At 44.1% G+C, this 20,589-nt stretch overlaps 1 protein-coding gene across 1 annotated transcript in view; it reads left to right on the forward strand.

Moving 5' to 3' along the window:
- LOC106583225 (activin receptor type-1B) overlaps window positions 1–19,505 on the forward strand; it is a 38,509-nt gene extending 19,004 nt beyond the window's left edge. The window contains exons 2-9 of the mRNA XM_014167149.2: window positions 12,355–12,600; window positions 14,082–14,348; window positions 14,572–14,802; window positions 14,958–15,125; window positions 15,570–15,726; window positions 15,880–16,004; window positions 16,975–17,105; window positions 17,790–19,505. Coding sequence (XP_014022624.1) covers window positions 12,355–12,600; window positions 14,082–14,348; window positions 14,572–14,802; window positions 14,958–15,125; window positions 15,570–15,726; window positions 15,880–16,004; window positions 16,975–17,105; window positions 17,790–17,915 — 1,451 coding nt within the window. The 3' untranslated portion in view covers window positions 17,916–19,505. The remainder of the gene's footprint in view (window positions 1–12,354; window positions 12,601–14,081; window positions 14,349–14,571; window positions 14,803–14,957; window positions 15,126–15,569; window positions 15,727–15,879; window positions 16,005–16,974; window positions 17,106–17,789) is intronic.
- The last annotated feature ends 1,084 nt before the right edge of the window (window positions 19,506–20,589 follow it).

The following is a 20,589-nucleotide window of genomic DNA, read 5'->3' on the forward strand; positions in this document are numbered from 1 at the left end:
ACAAACAGGGAATTGTTTGTGAAACGGTATGATTGAGATGTTTAAAGAAGAGGTTACAGTGAGAGTGACCAACTCGCGTTCCCTGGGTTTGTGATACGTGGAAAGGAGAAGTATTTTAGACTGAGGATGAGCTGGACTGTGTAGTAAGATTAAGTACAGTTCATGGGATCTACAAAACAGGCATGTAATTACATTGAGAGAGAGGCTAATGCTGAAAGCATTTTACAAATGCATATCTTTTACCAAATGTGTCATTCAGTAAGTTAAAGAGGTCTGTTTTCCCCTCTTATCTAATTTCTATCAACTGCATTATCTACTCTTCTTCTGTAGTCGCTCATTGATTTTCAATGTTTTTTTTCTCCCTCTCAAATTGACACGCTGCATCCTGTCTCCAAGGAATCCTGTGTCAAGACTGAGTATCTGAGGCCAGTCTCCCATGGGCACTATAGCCAGGGGGGGAAAACAAATCAAGTACTCACAAGTTTGGGCTGCTTGCCTATTATGTATCTGGTTTTACTGTCAGTTTTAAAAAAAATGGTTACTCTTTTGAACAGACCTCGCTCTGGCCTTGATTGATCAAAGTATGTTGACATGGAAACATATTTTGTTCCAGCATAACCTACATGTTCTTCTCACCGATCAAATTAGCATGTTTTCTGGTGCTGGAGTTTCTCAGGCTTGCAGTTTTCCCTCTTGCTTCCCAATCATTCTCCAGCCAAACACTGACCCAACATGGCAAATGGCCATTCCAACACATGAATGTTAACATGCCTCCCCACATCCTCACGGACTAAGTACCATGCGAGGAACACACTGCCTGCTTATCTGAGATCACTGAACCTATGTTTAGAAAGCCAGCTAGAATCAGAATACTGAGAGCACAGATACAATAACAGGAGCATGTGCACAAGCGTGCGTGTACGCACACATCCTCTGTATCGATCCGAGTGGGGTAGTCGGGGAGGATAGGGTGAGTAGAGTGTTTTTTGCGTGGTGGCGTCTGGGTGTCTTAATCAGTTGTTCCCTGTCTGGGTGCTGCCTGCCTCGCGTGGTGCTCTTTCCTCCCTCCTCGTCTAGAGTATCAGCACTTAACTACACTACCTACAGCAAGTAACAATCCCCTTTCATTTCTCACTACTTTAGCTATTCATGTTTTTGAAGCCTTATATTCAGGGTTCTGGTTACACTTTCAATTAGGCTTCTATCAACATTCAGCTTATTCAGCTTTTTGGGGTCTCAACTTATTGTTGCAAGTTAGTATAGTAGAATACACAAGGTGGAATTTTTTTAATGGGGTCGTGGATCAGCAGTTTTTCTCAATTAGCCCATGTGTAGAATTGCAGGAAATTAGCTGTAAAACAGCTTATTGTCCTCTCCGCCCCATGGCAAAATGTGTAGAATTGCAGTAAACTTTCTTTTAAACTGCGACATTTTCTCTACATTGCAGAATGTGTAGAATTACACAAAATTAACTCTAAAACATTGGGGGGGGGGCACAAACGTTTTGCTCACTGTGTGGATGTGGGTCCGCAGACCTGTGAGCAGCTGCGGCCCCTCTATGCACAAGGACTACCTTTTTAACTATTTTGTTGTGTGACAAAACTGCACATAGAGTGGCCTTTTATTGTCCCCCGCACAAGGTGCACCTGTGTAATGATCATGCTGTTTAATCAGCTTCTTGATATGCCACACCTGTCAGGTCGATGGATTATCTTGGCAAAGGAGAAATGCTCACTAACAGGTATGTAAACAAAATTTGAGAGAGATAATAAGATATTTTATTTCAGTTCATAAAACATGGAACCAACACTTGCATTTTATATTTTTGTTCAGTGTAGTGGGCAGGGGTCTTTAGTTCTACATTATTGTGTTTTGATGTATTTCTAATACCTTTTTAAGACTTTTTTTTCTGGTAGATATATTTTTAAACTTTTCCATCTGTTTGACCAGAAATGAAAGCCTTTGCTTATGCCCCCAAAAATATATACAGTACCTTCGGAAAGTAATCAGACCCCTTGACCTTTTCCACATTTTGTTACGTTACTGCCTTATTCTGAAATGGATTAAATAAAACAATTTCCTCAGCAATCTACACACAATACCCCATAATGACAAAGCGAAAACAGGTTTTTAGAATTTTTTTCAAATGTATAAAAAATAAATTAAAAAATGCCTTATTTACATAAGTATTCAGATCCTTTGCTATGAGAAATTGAGCTCAGGTGCATCCTGTTTCCATTGATCATCCTTGATGTTTCTAAAACTTGATTGGAGTCCACCTGTGGTAAATTCACTTGATTGGACATGATGTCAAAATAAGGTCCCTTAGTTGACAGTGCATGTCAGAGCAAAAACCAAGCAATGAGGTCGAAGGAATTGTCCATAGAGCTCCGAGACAGGATTGTGTTGTGGCACAGATCTGGGGAAGGGCACAAAAACATTTCTGCAGTATTGAAGGTCCCCAAGAACACAGTGGCCTCCATCATTCTTAAATGGAAGATGTTTGGAACCACCAAAACTCTTCCTAGAGCTGGCGGCCCAGCCAAACTGAGCAATTGGGGGGGGCGGGAAAGGGTCTTGGTCAGAGAGGTGACCAAGAACCCCATGGTCACTGACGGAGTTCTCGAGTTCCTCTGTGGAGATGAGAGAACCTTCCAGAAAGACAACCATCTCTACTGCGCTCCACCAATCAGGCCTTTATGGTAGAGTGGCCAGACAGAAGCCACTCCTCAGTAAAAGGCACATGACCGCCCGCTTGGAGTTTGCCAAAAGGCACCTAAAGGACTCTCAGACCATGAGAAACAAGATTCTCTGGTCTGATAAAACCAAGATTTAACTCTTTGGCCTGAATGCCAAGCGTCACGTCTGGAGCAAACCTGGCACCATCCTTATGGTGAAGCATGGGGTGGCGGCATCATGTTGTGGGGATGTTTTTCAGTGGCAGGGACTGAACGGCGCAAAGCACAGGGAGATCCTTGATGAAAACCTGCTCAGAGCGCTCAGGACCTCAGACTGGGGCGAAAGTTCACCTTCCAACAGGACAGCGACCCTAAGCACACAGCCAAGACAACGCAGGATTTGCTTCGGGACAAGTCCCGGACTTGAACCCGATCTAACATCTCTGGAGAGACCTAAAAATAGCTGTGCAGCAACACTCCCCATCCAACCTGACAGAGAAGAATGGGAGAAACTCTCCAAATATAGGTGTGCCAAGCTTGTAGTGTCATACCCAAAAAGACTCAAAGGCTGTAATCGCTTCCAAGGGTGCTTCCAGAAAGTATTGAGTATAGAGTCTGAATACTTGAGATTTAGGGGGGGGAAAAAACAATTTAATATATTTTCGAATAGGGCTGTAACATAACAAAAAGTCACGGGGTCTGAATACTTTCCGAAATATGCCTTTTTAATTTAGAGAGAAATTACAGGATCTTAGCTTTCGATTGACATCCAATTTGACATGCTCCTATGAACTTCACTTGTTCACGCTCATGGATCATTTCACACCGTGTTAGCCTCGGTGCCCCAATAAATTTCACTTATTCAGAATTTGACTTAGGCAGTCACCGTCTAGACTGAGTTTAATGACTGCCACAGCTGCTCACGAGTCAACTCCGTCTTCTGTACAAACCACTACTTCAACCCCATCCCCTTCTTCCCAAAAACACACCAAAGCCTACCCCCCCAAAAACAGTAATTGCTGCTGGGGATTAAAAAACCTTGAACGCTACTGTGCCACCCCTCAAACCCCTCCTCCCTTCTCTGCCCTTAATTCCCCTATCATTCTCCTCTGCTGTTGGTTGGGATTAGCCCCAACCTAATCTCCCCAAAATGTAGGAGCTCCCCCTTTTAGTACTTCCCCACCACTACATCCTGGGTTCACTCCCCTACCCCCAATGATCTCAGTCTGGGTTGGTCAAATTCCCTGTAATTGGCAGACAAAGGACCAGTATTATGTCACAAGATGAAGGATTATAAAATTGTATGGGCAAAGTCCACTTTTGACTACAGTAACACTGTCAGTAGAGCAGCACTATTTAAAAGCAAGCTGTCAGCATTAAACAGATAGCCCTTTTGTCTTTTGAACTTCACTTCCCCCATGTGTTTTACCATTTTTATAGAGCCTGTAGGTTCAGAGTATCAAATGACCAAGGTGTCTTTGAGCTTTCTGTTGATGTTTGCATGTGCAAGAATTTGTAAAATTGCTTGTCATTCAAAATAGAGCCCGACCATAACTAATGAAATTACAGTTAACGAAAATGTATGCTAAATCCAGTATAAACTCATTTATATAATTTATTACTCGAGTCTAATTCTACAGCACAATTGGCCTGGACCCTTTGCTGCCGACACGGAGTCCCGCCGATCCATCACGACTGGTATGCCGACCTAACCGTCCGAGGGGGTTTCAGACTCTCCCGTTGCGACGTCCCCCTGAGGCCCATCTGCTAGCCTGCTGCTAGCCCCGGCCTGCTAGCTGTCTGAATCACAATGCCTCCAGCTCGCCTAGCTACTCACTGGACCCTATGATCACTCGGCTACATATTCCTCTCCCTAATGTCAATATGCTTTGTCTATTGCTGTTTTGGTTAGTAATTTTGGTCTTATTTCACTGCTCAATATGCCCTTATGTTCCACCCCCCACACATGCGGTGACCGCACCTGGCTTGAATGGTGCCTCTAGAGACAAAACCTCTCTCATCGTCACTCATTGCCTAGGCCTACCTCCACTGTACTCACATCTTACCATACCCTTGTCTGTACATTATGCCTTGATTCTATTCTTCCTCACCCAGAAACCTGCTCCATTTACTCTCCGTTCCGAACGCACTAGACGACCAGTTCTTTTAGCCTTTAGTTGTACTCTTATCCTACTCCTCCTTTGTTCCTCTGGTGATGTAGAGGTTAACCCGGATGTCCTAGCCGTGTCTGAATCCTGGCTTAGGAAGGCCACCAAAAATCCTGAAATTTCCATCCCAAACTATAACATTTTCCGACAAGATAGAACTGCCAAAGGGGGCGGAGTTAGCCTGCAGAGTTCTGTCATACTATCCAGGTCTGTGCCCAAACAATTCGAGCTTCTACTTTTAAAAATCCACCTTTCCAGAGCAAGTTGCTCACTTTTGCCACTTGTTATAGACCCCCCCTCTTATATTGATTGCCCCCCCCCCCATCTATCTTCAGAGTTCGTACGGTTAGGTGACCTAAACTGGGACATGCTTAACACCCAAGCCGTTCTACAATCTAAGCTAGAATGCCCTCAATCTCACACAATCATTAAGGAACCTACCAGGTACAATCCTAAATCCGTAACCATGGGCACCCTCTTAGACACCAACCTGCCCTCTAAATACACCTCTGCTGTCTTCAACCAGGATCTCAGTGATCATTGCCTGCGTGCGTACTGGGTTCGCAGTCAAACGACCACCCCTCATCACTGTCAAACGCTCCCTAAAACACTTCAGCGAACAGGCCTTTCTAATCAGCCTGGCCCGGGTATCCTGGAAGGATATTGACCTGATTTGACTGCCCTTGACCAGCACAAAAACATTCTCCTTCACCCAAATCCAGACAGCTGATGTTCTGAAAGAACTGCAAAATCTGGATCCCTACAAATCAGCTGGGCTAGACAATCTGGACCCTCTCTTCCTAAAATTATCTGCCGCAATTGTTGCAACCCCTATTACTAGCCTATTCAACCTCTTTTGTATCGTCTGAGATCCCCAAAGATTGGAAAGCTGCCGTGGTCATCCCCCTCTTCAAAGGGGGAGACACTCTAGACCCGAACTGTTATAGACCTACAGTGGGGCAAAAAAAGTATTTAGTCAGCCACCAATTGTGCAAGTTCTCCCACGTAAAAAGATGAGAGGCCTGTAATTTTTATCATAGGTACACGTCAACTTTGACAGACAAAATGAGAAGAAAAAAATCCAGACAATCACATTGTAGGATTTTTTTAATGAATTTATTTGCAAATTATGGTGGAAAATAAGTATTTGGTCAATAACAAAAGTTTATCTCAATACTTTGTTATATACCCTTTGTTGGCAATGACACAGGTCAAACGTTTTCTGTAAGTCTTCACAAGGTTTTCACACACTTGCTGGTATTTTGGCCCATTCCTCCATGCAGATCTCCTCTAGAGCAGTGATGTTTTGGGGCTGTCGCTGGGCAACACGGACTTTCAACTCCCTCCAAAGATTTTCTATGGGGTTGAGATCTGGAGACTGGCTAGGCCACTCCAGGACCTTGAAATGCTTCTTACGAAGCCACTCCTTTGTTGCCCGGGCGGTGTGTTTGGGATCATTGTCATGCTGAAAGACCCAGTCACGTTTCATCTTCAATGCCCTTGCTGATGGAAGGAGGTTTTCACTCAAAATCTCAAGTTACATGGCCCCATTCATTCTTTCCTTTACACGGATCAGTCGTCCTGGTCCCTTTGCAGAAAAACAGCCCCAAAGCATGATGTTTCCAGTCCCATGCTTCACGGTATGGTGTTCTTTGGATGCAACTCAGCATTCTTTGTCCTCCAAACACAACGAGTTGCGTTTTTACCAAAAAGTTATATTTTGGTTTCATCTGACCATATGACATTCTCCCAATCCTCTTCTGGATCATCCAAATGCTCTCTAGCAAACTTCAGACGGGCCTGGACATGTACTGGCTTAAGCAAGGGGACACGTCTGGCACTGCAGGATTTGAGTCCCTGGCGGCGTAGTGTGTTACTGATGGTAGGCTTTGTTACTTTGATCCCAGCTCTCTGCAGGTCATTCACTAGGTCCCCCCCGTGTGGTTCTGGGATTTTTGCGGGGTGAGATCTTGCGTGGAGCCCCAGATCGAGGGAGCTTATCAGTGGTCTTGTATGTCTTCCATTTCCTAATAATTGCTCCCACAGTTGATTTCTTCAAACCAAGCTGCTTACCTATTGCAGATTCAGTCTTCCCAGCCTGGTGCAGGTCTACAATTTAGTTTCTGGTGTCCTTTGACAGCTCTTTGGTCTTGGCCATAGTGGAGTTTGGAGTGTGACTGTTTGAGGTTGTGGACAGGTGTCTTTTATACTGATAACAAGTTCAAACAGGTGCCGTTAATACAGGTAACGAGTGGAGGACAGAGGAGCCTCTTAAAGAAGAAGTTACAGGTCTGTGAGAGCCAGAACTCTTGCTTGTTTGTAGGTGACCAAATACTTATTTTCCACCCTAATTTGCAAATAAATTCATAAAAATCCTACAATGTGATTTTTCTGGATTTTTTTTTCTCATTTTGTCTGTCATAGTTGACGTGTACCTATGATGAAAATTACAGGCCTCTCTCATCTTTTTAAGTGGGAGAACTTGCACAATTGGTGGCTGACTAAATACTTTTTTGCCCCACTGTATATCCATCCTGTCCTGCCTTTTCTAAAATCTTCGAAAGCCAACTTAATAAACAAATCACCGACCGTTTCGAATCCCACCGTACCTTCTCCACTATGCAATCTGGTTTCCGAGCTGGTCAAGGATGCACCTCAGCCACGCTCAAGGTCCTAAACGATATCATAACCGCCATCGATTAAAGACAGTACTGTGCAGCCATCTTCATCGACCTGGCCAAGGCTTTCGACTCTGTCAATCACTGCATTCTTATTGGCAGACTCAATAGCCTTGGCTTCTCAAATGACTGCCTCGCCTGGTTCACCAACTACTTCTCAGAGTTCAGTGTGTCAAAACGGATGGCCTGTTGTCCGGACCTCTGGCAGTCTCTTTGTGGGTGCCACAGGGTTCAATTCTCGGGCCGACTCTTTTCTCTGTATACGTCAATGGTGTCGCTCTTGCTGCTGGTGATTCTCTGATCCACCTCTTCACAGACAACACCATTCTGTATACTTCTGGCCCTTCTTTGGACACTGTGCTAACAAACCTCCAAACGAGCTTCAACGCCATGCAACACTCTTTCCATGACCTCAACTGCTTTTAAATGCTAGTAAAACTAAGTGCATGCTCTTCAACCGATTGCTGCCCGCACCCTCCCGCCCGACTGGCATCACTACTCTGGATGGTTCTGACCTAGAATATGTGGACAACTACAAATTCCTAGGTGTCTGGTTAGACTGTAAACTCTCCTTCGACTCACATTAAGCATCTTCAATCCAAAATTAAATCTACAATCGGCTTCCTATTTCGCAACAAAGCCTCCTTCACTCATGCCGCCAAACATACCCTCGTAAAACTGACTATCCTACCAATCCTTGACTTCGGCGACGTAATTTACAAAATAGCCCCCAACAGACTGCATCCAGTTTGCTGAGTAAAGTATCACAGTGCCATCCGTTTTATCGTGTGTGTGTGTGTGTGTCTCAAAAAAATAAAGGGAACACTTAAACAACACATCCTAGATCTGAATGAAATAAATAATCTTATTAAATACTTTTTTCTTTACATAGTTGAATGTGCTGACAACAAAATCACACAAAAATAATCAATGGAAATCCAATTTATCAACCCATGGAGGTCTGGATTTGGAGTCACACTCAAAATTAAAGTGGAAAACCACACTACAGGCTGATCCAACTTTGATTTAATGTCCTTAAGACAAGTCAAAATGAGGCTCAGTAGTGTGTGTGGCCTCCACGTGCCTGTATGACCTCCCTACAACGCCTAGGCATGCTCCTGATGAGGTGGCGGATGGTCTCCTGAGGGATCTCCTCCCAGACCTGGACTAAAGCATCCGCCAACTCCTGGACAGTCTGTGGTGCAACGTGGCGTTGGTGGATGGAGCGAGACATGATGTCCCAGATGTGCTCAATTGGATTCAGGTCTGGGGAACGGGCGGGCCAGTCCAAAGCATCAATGCCTTCCTCTTGCAGGAACTGCTGACACAGTCCAGCCACATAAGGTCTAGCTTTGTCTTGCATTAGGGGGAACCCAGGGCCAACCGCACCAGCATATGGTCTCACAAGGGGTCTGAGGATCTCATCTCGGTACCTAATGGCAGTCAGGCTATCTCTGGCGAGCACATGGAGGGCTGTGCGGCCCCCCAAAGAAATTCCACCCCACACCATGACTGACCCACCGCCAAACCGGTCATGCTGGAGGATGTTGCAGGCAGCAGAACGTTCTCCACGGCGTCTCCAGACTCTGTCACGTCTGTCACGTGCTCAGTGTGAACCTGCTTTCATCTGTGAAGAGCACAGGGCGCCAGTGGCGAATTTGCCAATCTTGGTGTTCTCTGGCAAATGCCAAACGTCCTGCACGGTGTTGGGCTGTAAGCACAACCCCCACCTGTGGACATCGGGCCCTCATACCACCCTCATGGAGTCTGTTTCTGACCGTTTGAGCAGACACATGCACATTTGTGGCCTGCTGGAGGTCATTTTGCAGGGCTCTGGCAGTGCTCCTCCTGCTCCTCCTTGCACAAAGGCGGAGGTAGCGTTCCTGCTGCTGGGTTGTTGCCCTCCTACGGCCTCCTCCACGTCTCCTGATGTACTGGCCTGTCTCCTGGTAGCGCCTCCATGCTCTGGACACTACGCTGACAGACACAGCAAACCTTCTTGCCACAGCTCGCATTGATGTGCCATCCTGGATGAGCTACACTACCTGAGCCACTTGTGTGGGTTGTAGACTCCATCTCATGCTACCACTAGAGTGAAAGCACCGCCAGCATTCAAAAGTGACCAAAACATCAGCCAGGAAGCATAGGAACTGAGAAGTGGTCTGTGGTCCCTACCTGCAGAACCACTCCTTTATTGGGGTTGTCTTGCTAATTGCCTATAATTTCCACCTGTTGTCTATTCCATTTGCACAACAGCATGTGAAATTTATTGTCAATCAGTGTTGCTTCCTAAGTGGACAGTTTGATTTCACAGAAGTGTGATTGACTTGGAGTTACATTGTGTTGTTTAAGTGTTCCCTTTATTTTTTTGAGCAGTGTATTTTGATTTGTTTAACACTTTGGTTACAACATGATTCCATGTGTTTCATAGTTTTGATGTCTTCTCTATTATTCTACAATGTAGAAAATAGTAAGAAATTAAGAAAAACCCTTGAATGAGTGTCAACTTGACTGGTACTGTATGCATGTACTGTACGTACATACATCCATACATACATACATACAGTACCAGTCAAGTTGACACACCTCTTGACTTTTTCCACATTTTGTTGTTACACCCTGAAATTTAAATTGGATTGAGATTTTGTGACTGATCTACACACTATCCCTTAATGTCAAAGGGGAATTTAGTTTTTAGAATTTTTTACAAAACTGGAATGTCTTGAGTCAAGTATTCAACCCCTTTGTAATGGCAAGCCTAAATAAGTATGGGAGTAAAAATGTGTCTGTGGCCAATAATGGTTGTTTAACAACAAAGACCAGGGAGATTGCCCAATGGCTCACAAAGAAGGGCACCTATTGATAGAGGGTAAAAAATAAATAAGCTGGCACTGAATATCCCTTTGAGCATGGTGAAGTTATTCCAAAACATGCATCCTGTTTGCAATAAGGCACTAAAGTAATACTGCAACAAAAAAAATGTGGCAAAGGAATTAACTTTTTGTCCTGAACACAAAGAGTTATGTTTGGGGAAAACACAACACGTCACTTAGTACCACTCTTCATACAGTATTTTCAAGCGTGGTGGCTTCATGTTATGGGTATGCTCGTCATCGGCAAGGACTGGGGAGTTATTTAGGATTAAAAGACAAGTAGCCTGATAGAGCTAAGCACAGGCAAAGTCCTAGAGGAAAACCTGGTTCTGTCTGCTTTCTAATAGACAATGGGAGACAAATTCACCTTTCAGCAGAACAATAACCTAAAACACAAGGCCAAATATACACTGGAGTTGCTTACCAAGACCACATTGAATGTTCCTAAGTCCTAGTTATAGATTTGACTTAAATCAGCATGAAAATCTATGGCAAGACTTGAAAATGGCTGTTTAGCAATGATCAACAACCAACTTGACAGAGCTTGAAGAATTAACACAAATAATAATGTGAAATCATGTACTATCCAGGTATGCAAACCTCTTAGACTTATCCAAAACACATATTGACTCAGTGGGTTGAATACATATCTAATCAAGATGCACTGAGTGTTCAAAACATTCCGAACACCTACCCTATCCATAACTTAAACTGACCAAGTGAAAGCTATCACCTCTTATTGATGTCACTTCCACTTTAAATCAGAATAGATGAAGGGGAGGAGACAGGTTATAGAATGATTTTAAAGCCTTGAGACATGGATTGTGTATGTGTGTCATTGAGGGTTAAAGGGCAAGACAAAGGATTTGAGTGCCTTTTGAACAGGGTATGGTAGTAGCTTTCAGTGTGTCAAGAACTGCACTGCTGTTGGGTTTTTTGCACGCAACAGTTTCCTGTGTGTATCAAGAATGGTCCACCACCCAAAGGACATCTAGCAAACTTGACACAACTGTGGGAAGCATTAGAGTCAACATGGGCCAGCATCCCTGTGGAACGCTTTCAACACCTTGTAGTCCATGTCCCGATGAATTGAGGTTGTTCTGAGGGCAAAAGGGGCTGCAGCTCAATTTTAGGTGTGTGTGTGTGTGTGTGTGTGTGTAACTTTTTTTTTTTTACGCTGTTAGAGGACCCGGGAAAAAAAGAAAATAACTCTTACGCAGCCTGTCCAAATGGGCTCGGGAGAGGCGCAGGTTGAGTCATGCGTCCTCCGAAACATGACCCGCCAAGCCACGCTCCTTAATGCCCGCCCGCCAGCTGCACCAATGTGTCGGAGGAAAACACCGTTCAACTGATGACCGAAGTCAGCCTGCAGGCACCCGGTCTGCCGCAAGAGCGCGATGAGCCAGGTAAAGCTCCCTCCCGGCCAAACCCTCCCTTAACCCGAATGACGCTGGGCCAACTGTGCACTGCCCTATGGGACACCCGGTCACGGCCAGTTGTGACAGAACCTGGGATCGAACACGGGTCTGTAGTGACGCCTTAAGCACTGAAATGCAGTGCCTTAGACCGCTACGCCACTCGGGAGGCCCCTCCATCCAAGAATTTAAATGGCAGAGACATTTAAAATGGCCACAATTGTTTTGTGGCCCGCCACTGAGTGTGTCTTTTGAAGATGTCGTGCAGTTTGATTTACAGTTGATACACTGTTTCTGGGATGAACCACCTCTGTAGGGTAGGGGTGTTTTTTCATTTGGAGGAACAATGTAATAAACACACCGTTAATCTGTTTGTCTGTAGTCCTATGCTTGGTGGCACTGCTACTGTCTGAGAGCCCTCTGCTGGATATGTACTTGCATCTCATACAGTGGAGGAGTGAAAAATGTCACTTGTGTCAACGCCGGACACAACTTCATAAGCAATTACAAAATATTGAAATTCTGTCTCTTTCTGTTTACAGCTTTGTGGTGTAACTGCACCACGGCCCAGTGTCAGAAGACTGGCTCCCAGTGTGAGACAGACGGGGCCTGCATGGCCTCCACGTCCTTCATCGATGGCCAAGAGCAGCACATTCGTATCTGCATCACCCGGGACAAGCTGGTACCCCCGGGCCAGCCCTTCTACTGCCTGAGCGCTGAGGGCCTCCTCAACACACACTGCTGCTACACTAACTACTGCAACAGCCTCGACCTCAAAGTGCCCTCTGGTGAGCTCCACACATTCCACAGGGATAGGCTATCTGCTGCCACAGAAGACATGGGTCTCAAACATAGTTCACAGAGTTGTGTTTGGGTTGTTATGTTTACTCATTAAATATATACTCAACAAAAATATAAATGCAACATGTAAAGTGTTGGTCCCATGTTTCATGAGCTGAAATAAAAGATCCCAGAAATGTTCCATACGCACAAAAAGCTTATTTCTCTCAAATGTTGTGCACAAATTTGTTTACATCCCTGTTAGTGAGCATTTCTCCTTTGCCAGTATAATCCATCCACCTGACAGGTGTGGCATATCAAGAAGCTGATTAGACAGCATGATCATTACACAGGTGCAACTTGTGCTGGGGACAATAACATTTCCCCAGCACAATGTGCAGTTTTGTTACACAGCACAATGCCACAGATGTCCCAAGTTTTGAGGGAGCGTGCAATTGGCTTGCTGCCTGCAGGAATGTCCACCAGAGCTGTTGCCAGAGAATAAGCCGCCTACAATGTAGTTTTAGAGAATTTGGCAGTACATCCAACCGGCCTCACAACCTCAGACCACGTGTAACCACACCAGCCCAGGACCTCCACATCCGGCTTCTTCACCTGCGGGATCGTCTGAGACCAGCCACAGACAGTTGGTGAAACTGAGTTTGCACAACCAAAGAATTTCTGCACAGACTGTCAGAAACCGTCTCAGTGAAGCTCATCTGCGTGCTCGTTGTCCTCAACACGGTCTTGTATGGCGTCGTGTGGGCGAGCACTTTGCCGATGTCAACGTTGTGAAAAGAGTGGTGGAGGGGTTACGGTATGGGCAGGCACAAGCTGCTGACAATTAACACAATTGCATTTTATTGATGACAATTTGAATGCACAGAGACACCGTGACGAGATCATGAGGGCCATTGTCCTGCCATTCATCCGCCGCCATCACCTCATGTTTCAGCAACATAATGCACAGTCATCATCCATTTGTGCAGAACCTTTGTGACAATTCCTGGAAGCTGAAAATGTCCCAGTTCTTCCATGGCCTGCATAATCACCAGACATGTCATCCAGTGTTTGGGATGCTCTGGATCGATGTGTACGACGGCATGTTCCAGCAACTTCGCACTGCCTTTGAAGAGGAGTGTGACAACATTTCACAGGCCACAATCAACAGCCTGATCATCTCTATATGAAGGAGATGTGTCGCGCTGCATGAAGTAAATGGTGGTCACAACAAATACTGACTGGTTTTCTGATCCACACTGCTAGCTTTTTTTATGCATCTGTTTGTCACAGATACTTATCTGTATTCCCAGTCATGTGAAATCCATAGATTAGGGCCTAATGAATTGATTTAAATTGACTGATTTCCTTATATGAACTGTAACTCAGTAAAATCTTTGAATTTGTAATGTGTTGTGTTTTTTATATTTTTGTTCAGTGTAAATGAAATGTGTATTTATTCTCATTGTCTCTCTTCCCTCTTTCTCAGTGACGTTGCGGCCGGGCCTGGGGGGCGGCTTTGGCCCTGACGGTACATGGGGTCCAGTGGAGCTGGTGGCAGTGGTTGCAGGGCCTGTCTGCCTGCTGTGTGTGCTGCTAATCATGGCTGTGTTCCTGTTCCAGTACCACCAGAGGGCCTACAGCCACAGGCAGAGGCTGGAGGTGGAGGACCCCTCCTGTGACCACCTCTACATGGCCAAGGACAAGACCCTGCAGGACCTCATTTACGACATGTCCACCTCTGGATCAGGATCCGGTCAGTACAGCACAGCTGGGGCTCTCTAGGGGTCTGATCGATCTCAATAAATGTGTGACTGTAGCTTTAATGATGTCTTCCATAGATAAAGAAGATCCATAGGGGGAAATGTGGTTGATATTAGGCAATGTGTTTCATTGTCTGACCGCATATTCCTCTCTCTTTTTGCCTTGTCTCTGTGTCCCGTATGCCTCGGTCCTGTCCCTCTTCTGTCTCTGTGCAGGCCTCCCTCTGTTTGTCCAGCGGACGGTAGCCAGGACCATCGTGCTGCAGGAGATCATAGGGAAGGGGCGTTTTGGAGAGGTATGGCGGGGCCGCTGGAGAGGAGGAGACGTGGCGGTGAAGATCTTCTCGTCCAGAGAGGAGCGCTCCTGGTTCCGGGAGGCTGAGATCTACCAGACCGTCATGCTGCGCCACGAGAACATCCTGGGATTCATCGCCGCGGACAACAAAGGTAAACACTGGCCGTCGTCATGTGACATCACATAAAATATATTCCCTTTCGAAAGGCACTTCTTGTAGCTTTCTGGTGTTCAGGTCAGTTTTTCGTATTAGGTGGTGTAGGGTCTAACAATTGGTCTCTAAACTTAGTCTCTCTTTCTCTCATAGATAATGGCACATGGACCCAGCTGTGGCTGGTGTCAGACTACCACGAGTACGGCTCTCTGTTTGACTACCTGAACCGCTACTCCGTCACCATCGAGGGCATGATCAAACTGGCACTGTCTGCTGCCAGCGGCCTGGCACACCTGCACATGGAGATCCTGGGCACACAGGGTGAGTGTGTGTGGGAGTGTGTTGTACTTGTGCCCATGTGCAAACTGGATTGCATGTTGCTGTATGTGTCAAATCTTCTGGGCTCTTCGATTTGTTCCCTACTCCACCTTTTCCTGGCCTGTGCAAACAGTGAATGTAGGCCATGCTTCCTAGCTGATAGAAACTCAAATTCAGGGTTATTGATTTGCCTAGTTTGATTTGCATAGCAGCCCCTCTAAAGCATCTATTGATAATTGAGTTATTAACATCATTCAACATGTTTTGAAATGTTGTTGACTGTCATTGGAAGCCAGTGGTTTACTGCAGATAACCATGATCAATGTTTGATTTAAATGAATTGGAAATCATAAACACCTGTTTCACACGAACATGTTACATCATTCCTGACAATCAATGGAACTTCAGTAATTTTCAGGTAGTCTAACTCTCTTTGCCTTCCTCTAGGTAAGCCTGGTATTGCCCACCGGGACCTCAAGTCTAAGAACATCCTGGTGAAGAAAAACAGTACCTGTGCCATCGCTGACCTTGGGCTGGCAGTGCGCCACGAGTCCACCACCGACACCATAGACATCGCTCCCAACCAGAGAGTGGGCACCAAGAGGTACAAACACACATACCATCAACCTTAAGAAGTACTTGATTTCTCAACTTCACCTACTGACACCCCCCCCCCCACACCCCACATCCCACAACACATACCGCCACCTATCAGGGATATAGACCAGCTTACAAATACTTATTTTCTCTGTGTCAGGTACATGGCCCCTGAGGTTCTGGATGAGAGCATCAACATGAGGCACTTTGATTCGTTTAAGTGTGCAGACATCTACGCTCTGGGCCTGGTGTACTGGGAGATCACACGTCGCTGCAATGCTGGAGGTCAGACAGGCTCCCCCTCAGCACACTCTGGCTGGGTTCCAACTGGCACCCTAATTGGCCATATCAGGGATCATCAACTAGATTTAGCCTCGGGACAATTTTTTTTTCTTGAGCGGATGGTCAGGGGGCCGGAACATAATTTGTAGACTGCATATTGACCCAAGAAGCCCAAAGAGATATAATATTTGATTAAAACATCATCTTTGCAAACCTTTCTTATATTTGTATACAATCACATACACTGAATGTACAAAACATGACATAGACTGACCAGGTGAATCCAGGTGAAAGTTATTATCCCTTATTGATTTAACTTGATAAATCCACTTCAATCAGTGTAGATGGAGGAGACAGGTAAAATAATGTTTTTTTTTAACCTTAAGACAATTGAGACATGGATTGTGTATGTGTGCCATTCAGAGGGTGAATGGGCGAGACAAAAGATTTAAGTGCCTTTGAACGAGGAATGGTAGTAGGTGCCAGGCGCATTGGTTTGTGTCAAGAACTGCAACACTGCTGGGTTTTTCATGCTCAACAGTTTCCTGTGTGTATCAAGAATGATCCACCACCCATAGGACATCCAGACAACTTGACACAAGTGTGGGGTCAACATGGGGGGCTGTTCTTAATGTTTTGTACACTCGGTGTATATCTCTCTATTATGCGTGGGAGTACTTTGGAACCGATTTCCAAAATTAAAAAAACTTGAAGCTGATTTGCTGGTGTTTTCAGTCTTTTATGTCCAACAATAAAAAATACAAAAACTTGGGACCAAATAAAATCACCTGTGCGCCGAATTCGGCACGCCAGTTGGGAACCTATTTATTGCCCGTTGGACTCCCTATAGTAGTGCACGATATAGGGAAAAGGATGTCATTTGCGATGCATACAGTATCTCAATGTAGTTAAAAGTTTAATTCATCATCAATTAGAAACTGGGCCTTACCTGACCTTTGACCTCTGCCCCTAGGTATCCATGAGGAGTACCAGCTGCCCTACTATGATCTGGTGCCCTCTGACCCCTCCATAGAGGAGATGAGGAAGGTGGTGTGTGACCAGAAACTACGGCCCAACGTGCCCAACTGGTGGCAGAGCTACGAGGTAGGGACAGACACATGTAGATAGATATGCAAGCTCTTTTAAGGTCAATCAAACAATCCTATTATGATAGCTCAGCAGTTGCTCACTAATATGAAAGTGTCACTGGTTTCTTATAAGTATTACATTGTATACTTGTGTATTTTAAATGAAGTATGTTCATTTGTCGGGCTTGTTCTCTGGGGATGCTTTGGTGGTTTTGATAAGCTTGTTTAGCCCTGTGCATATCTGCATGTATGACTTTATCTAATCTAATTTTCTTCATGTTCGCTCAAGCCTTCATGTTCGCTCAACCCTACTTTATCCCAGAGCTCTAGATAACACACTACATTATCCCAGAGCTCTAGATAACACACTACATTATCCCAGAGCTCTAGATGACACACTACATTATCCCAGAGCTCTAGATAACACACTACATTATCCCAGAGCTTTAGATAACACTCTACATTATCCCAGAGCTCTAGATAACACACTACATTATCCCAGAGATTTAGATAATGCTCTACATTATCCCAGAGATTTAGATAACGCTCTACATTATCCCAGAGATTTAGATAACACTCTACATTATCCCAGAGCTTTAGATAGTGCACTACATTATCCCAGAGATTTAGATAACGCTCTACATTATCCCAGAGCTTTAAGATAACTCTACTTTATCTCTCCTTCTTTTCCTCCCCCCAGGCCCTGCGTGTAATGGGGAAGATCATGAGGGAGTGTTGGTACGCCAACGGAGCCGCCCGCCTCACCGCCCTGCGCATCAAGAAGACCCTGTCCCAGCTGAGTGTCCAGGAGGACATCAAAGTCTGAGAGGGTTCCGTCCCAAAGACCTGAGAAGAGCGCTAGGGACCCTGTCCCGCACTAAAGTATACTAAGAGAGAAAGAGCGGGGGACAGTGTCTTTTCCAATGAATGCACAAGCTAACAAAAGAAAAGAATGCAATGACAAAAGCAAAATGTAAAAAGAACACTATATTAAAACTTTCCTGCCAGTCTTTTTAAAGCCACCACTGTTTGAGTTGTGACAAGCCCTACCTCGCCTATTCAGCCAAAACTACTGTCCTTCCCTGTCCCCAACCTACCCCACCCTTCTGTCCCTGCAGCCCCCCTTCCCCGTTCTGTTCCTACTAAAATGGCTGCCAACGCAATTACTACTACTACTACTACTACTACTACTACTACTACTACTACTACTACTACTGCCCCTGACAATGCCCATGTTAATCTCAATGGCAGGATATATACTGTATACAACTGTGTATTTATTAACAGAATGTGTAATTTCATTCTAAACCTTTTTTCTTTCTTTTTTTTTTGTTCTTTTTTTTAGTAACTTTCCCCAAAGACTTATCAAAGGACACTAATGGATACCCTATACATTAATTTATTTTTGTTCTGTTTGTCTTTATACTGTATTCATGTTGACTCGATGTTGGGAGAGGTCTGACTGTTTTCAGTGTTTTCTTTGTCAGGGAGTATATAAGGGGAAAGTAAAGTCTTTCTATGAATGCTGTGTAGGGGTCATTCCACCAATTCAGTGCCTTTTGAGATATCTAACTTGGTGGGGGAAAAAAATGTTGGATTTCTCCACATTTTTACATTCTGTCATAAAGAGCACATGTTCAACTTAATAAAAAAAACATGTTTTCCCATCTCAAGGTTAAATCAAAAAAATAAAAATAAATAAATAAAAAAAGACTAGTATGTGCCTAATAAAGTATATAGGTTGACTAACAGTGTTGACGATTTCCTCTTAAATCAGCCATGAATCCTCTTGTGACAGGGGAAATGGAAGCTTATTGTGTGCAACAGGGAGGGGCAATTGAATGCAAGCTCTTCACAAAAATATTTTAAAGATTCTAGCATGTCTATCTATGAGTAACATGGTTGATGTGTTATACTTGACCCACTCAGTTTCCCACCACAAAACACCAGAAAATGGCCAGAAAGAGTAGAACCTGCTCACTTGCTTTTACACTATTAGATGTTCAGAGTTCCACCATATTAAAAAGAGAGTTCAGCTCATGTAACAGGGTATTTTTATTCTCCTTAAAATTAATCATCACATTTTAAAATATATAATAATCTTCAGAAATGACTTTGTCAAAGCAAAAAAATAAATAAGGGAGCAATGTTGAGGTTAAAACCTCTACGGGATCGGTGTCCCTATCCCGGGACAGTTGAGATAACGTGCGCTAATGTGATTAGCATGACGTAAGTAACAGTAAACTTTCCAGGACATAGACATGTCTTATATGGGCAGAAGTTTAAATTCTTGTTAATCTAACTGCACTGTCCAATTTACAGTAGCTATTAGAGTAAAAAAATACCATGCTATTGTTTGAGGAGAGTGCACAACACACAACTTTTATCACAGCAACTGTTTTGATACATTCACCTCTGAAGGTAAATAATGTACTTACATTCAGTAATCTTGCTCTGATTTGTCATCCTGAGTGTCTCAGAGATAAAATGTAGGAACTGGGTTCTACAGTTTGAACCCCTACTGTCTCTGCTCCACACCCACCCCACCCGGCCATCTAGATGTGTGAAAGTTAGATGATGGCTCATTAGCTTATACACTATGACATTCCTGGGAGTGTGTACACTTAAATGTTGTATTACCATATCATTTTCTGTATGTTCTCTATAGTTATCTACTTGAAAATGTATCAATTGACCAGTTCGGGCACATTTGGGCAAACTTGATACAAAATATTGTCCAGTATTGCTATGCTTCACTGGATCAATCTGAAACTTTGCACACACACTGCTAAATTGCACCTAAACTGCAATATTATATTATGGCCTTTCTCTTGCATTTCAAAGATGGAGAGAGAAAAAATAGAAATCGCATGTTTTTTTTGTTCGTATTATCTTTTACCAGATCTAAATGTGTTGTTCTCCTACACTAATTTCACATTTCCACAAACTGTTTCCTTTCAAATGGTATCAAGTATGTGCACATCATTGCTTCAGGCCCTGAGCTATAGGCAGTTAGATTTGGGTATGTCATTTTAGATGAAAACTGGAAGGAAAAAAGGGTCCGATCCTTAAGAGGTTTTAAGTGGGTAAAAATCTTTCTGGAAGTCAGAGGGTGCATGGAGGGACAATTCAAAATGCTGGCACTTTAACAGAAACTCTGATTGAATTCTCCCTGTGGTCTATATTAAAGGGTACATCATTGAATATAACAGTCTTTTAAAATTCAATATTGGTGCACAATTTCTATTTAAAATATTAAAGGGAAGCAAAAGGCACTCATTTGTGGAAATGATCAAGTTGTAGACGGAGCTCTCTGTTGTACACATAAACTAAGAAATTGTTTTTAAAATCAATGAGGACCAAGTCTTCCTCATTTATCGGGTCATGTTATCTATCATTTATGGTAGCAGTGGACTATGAGTCATTGAGAGATCAGCTTACATAGATTTAAAGAAACTATGTTTCCCATTACTACATCCATTGTTGTAATGGAACTCCTA

Source organism: Salmo salar, chromosome ssa22, assembly GCF_905237065.1.
Source record: "Salmo salar chromosome ssa22, Ssal_v3.1, whole genome shotgun sequence".
In the NCBI taxonomy this organism is placed as follows: Eukaryota; Metazoa; Chordata; class Actinopteri; order Salmoniformes; family Salmonidae; genus Salmo; species Salmo salar.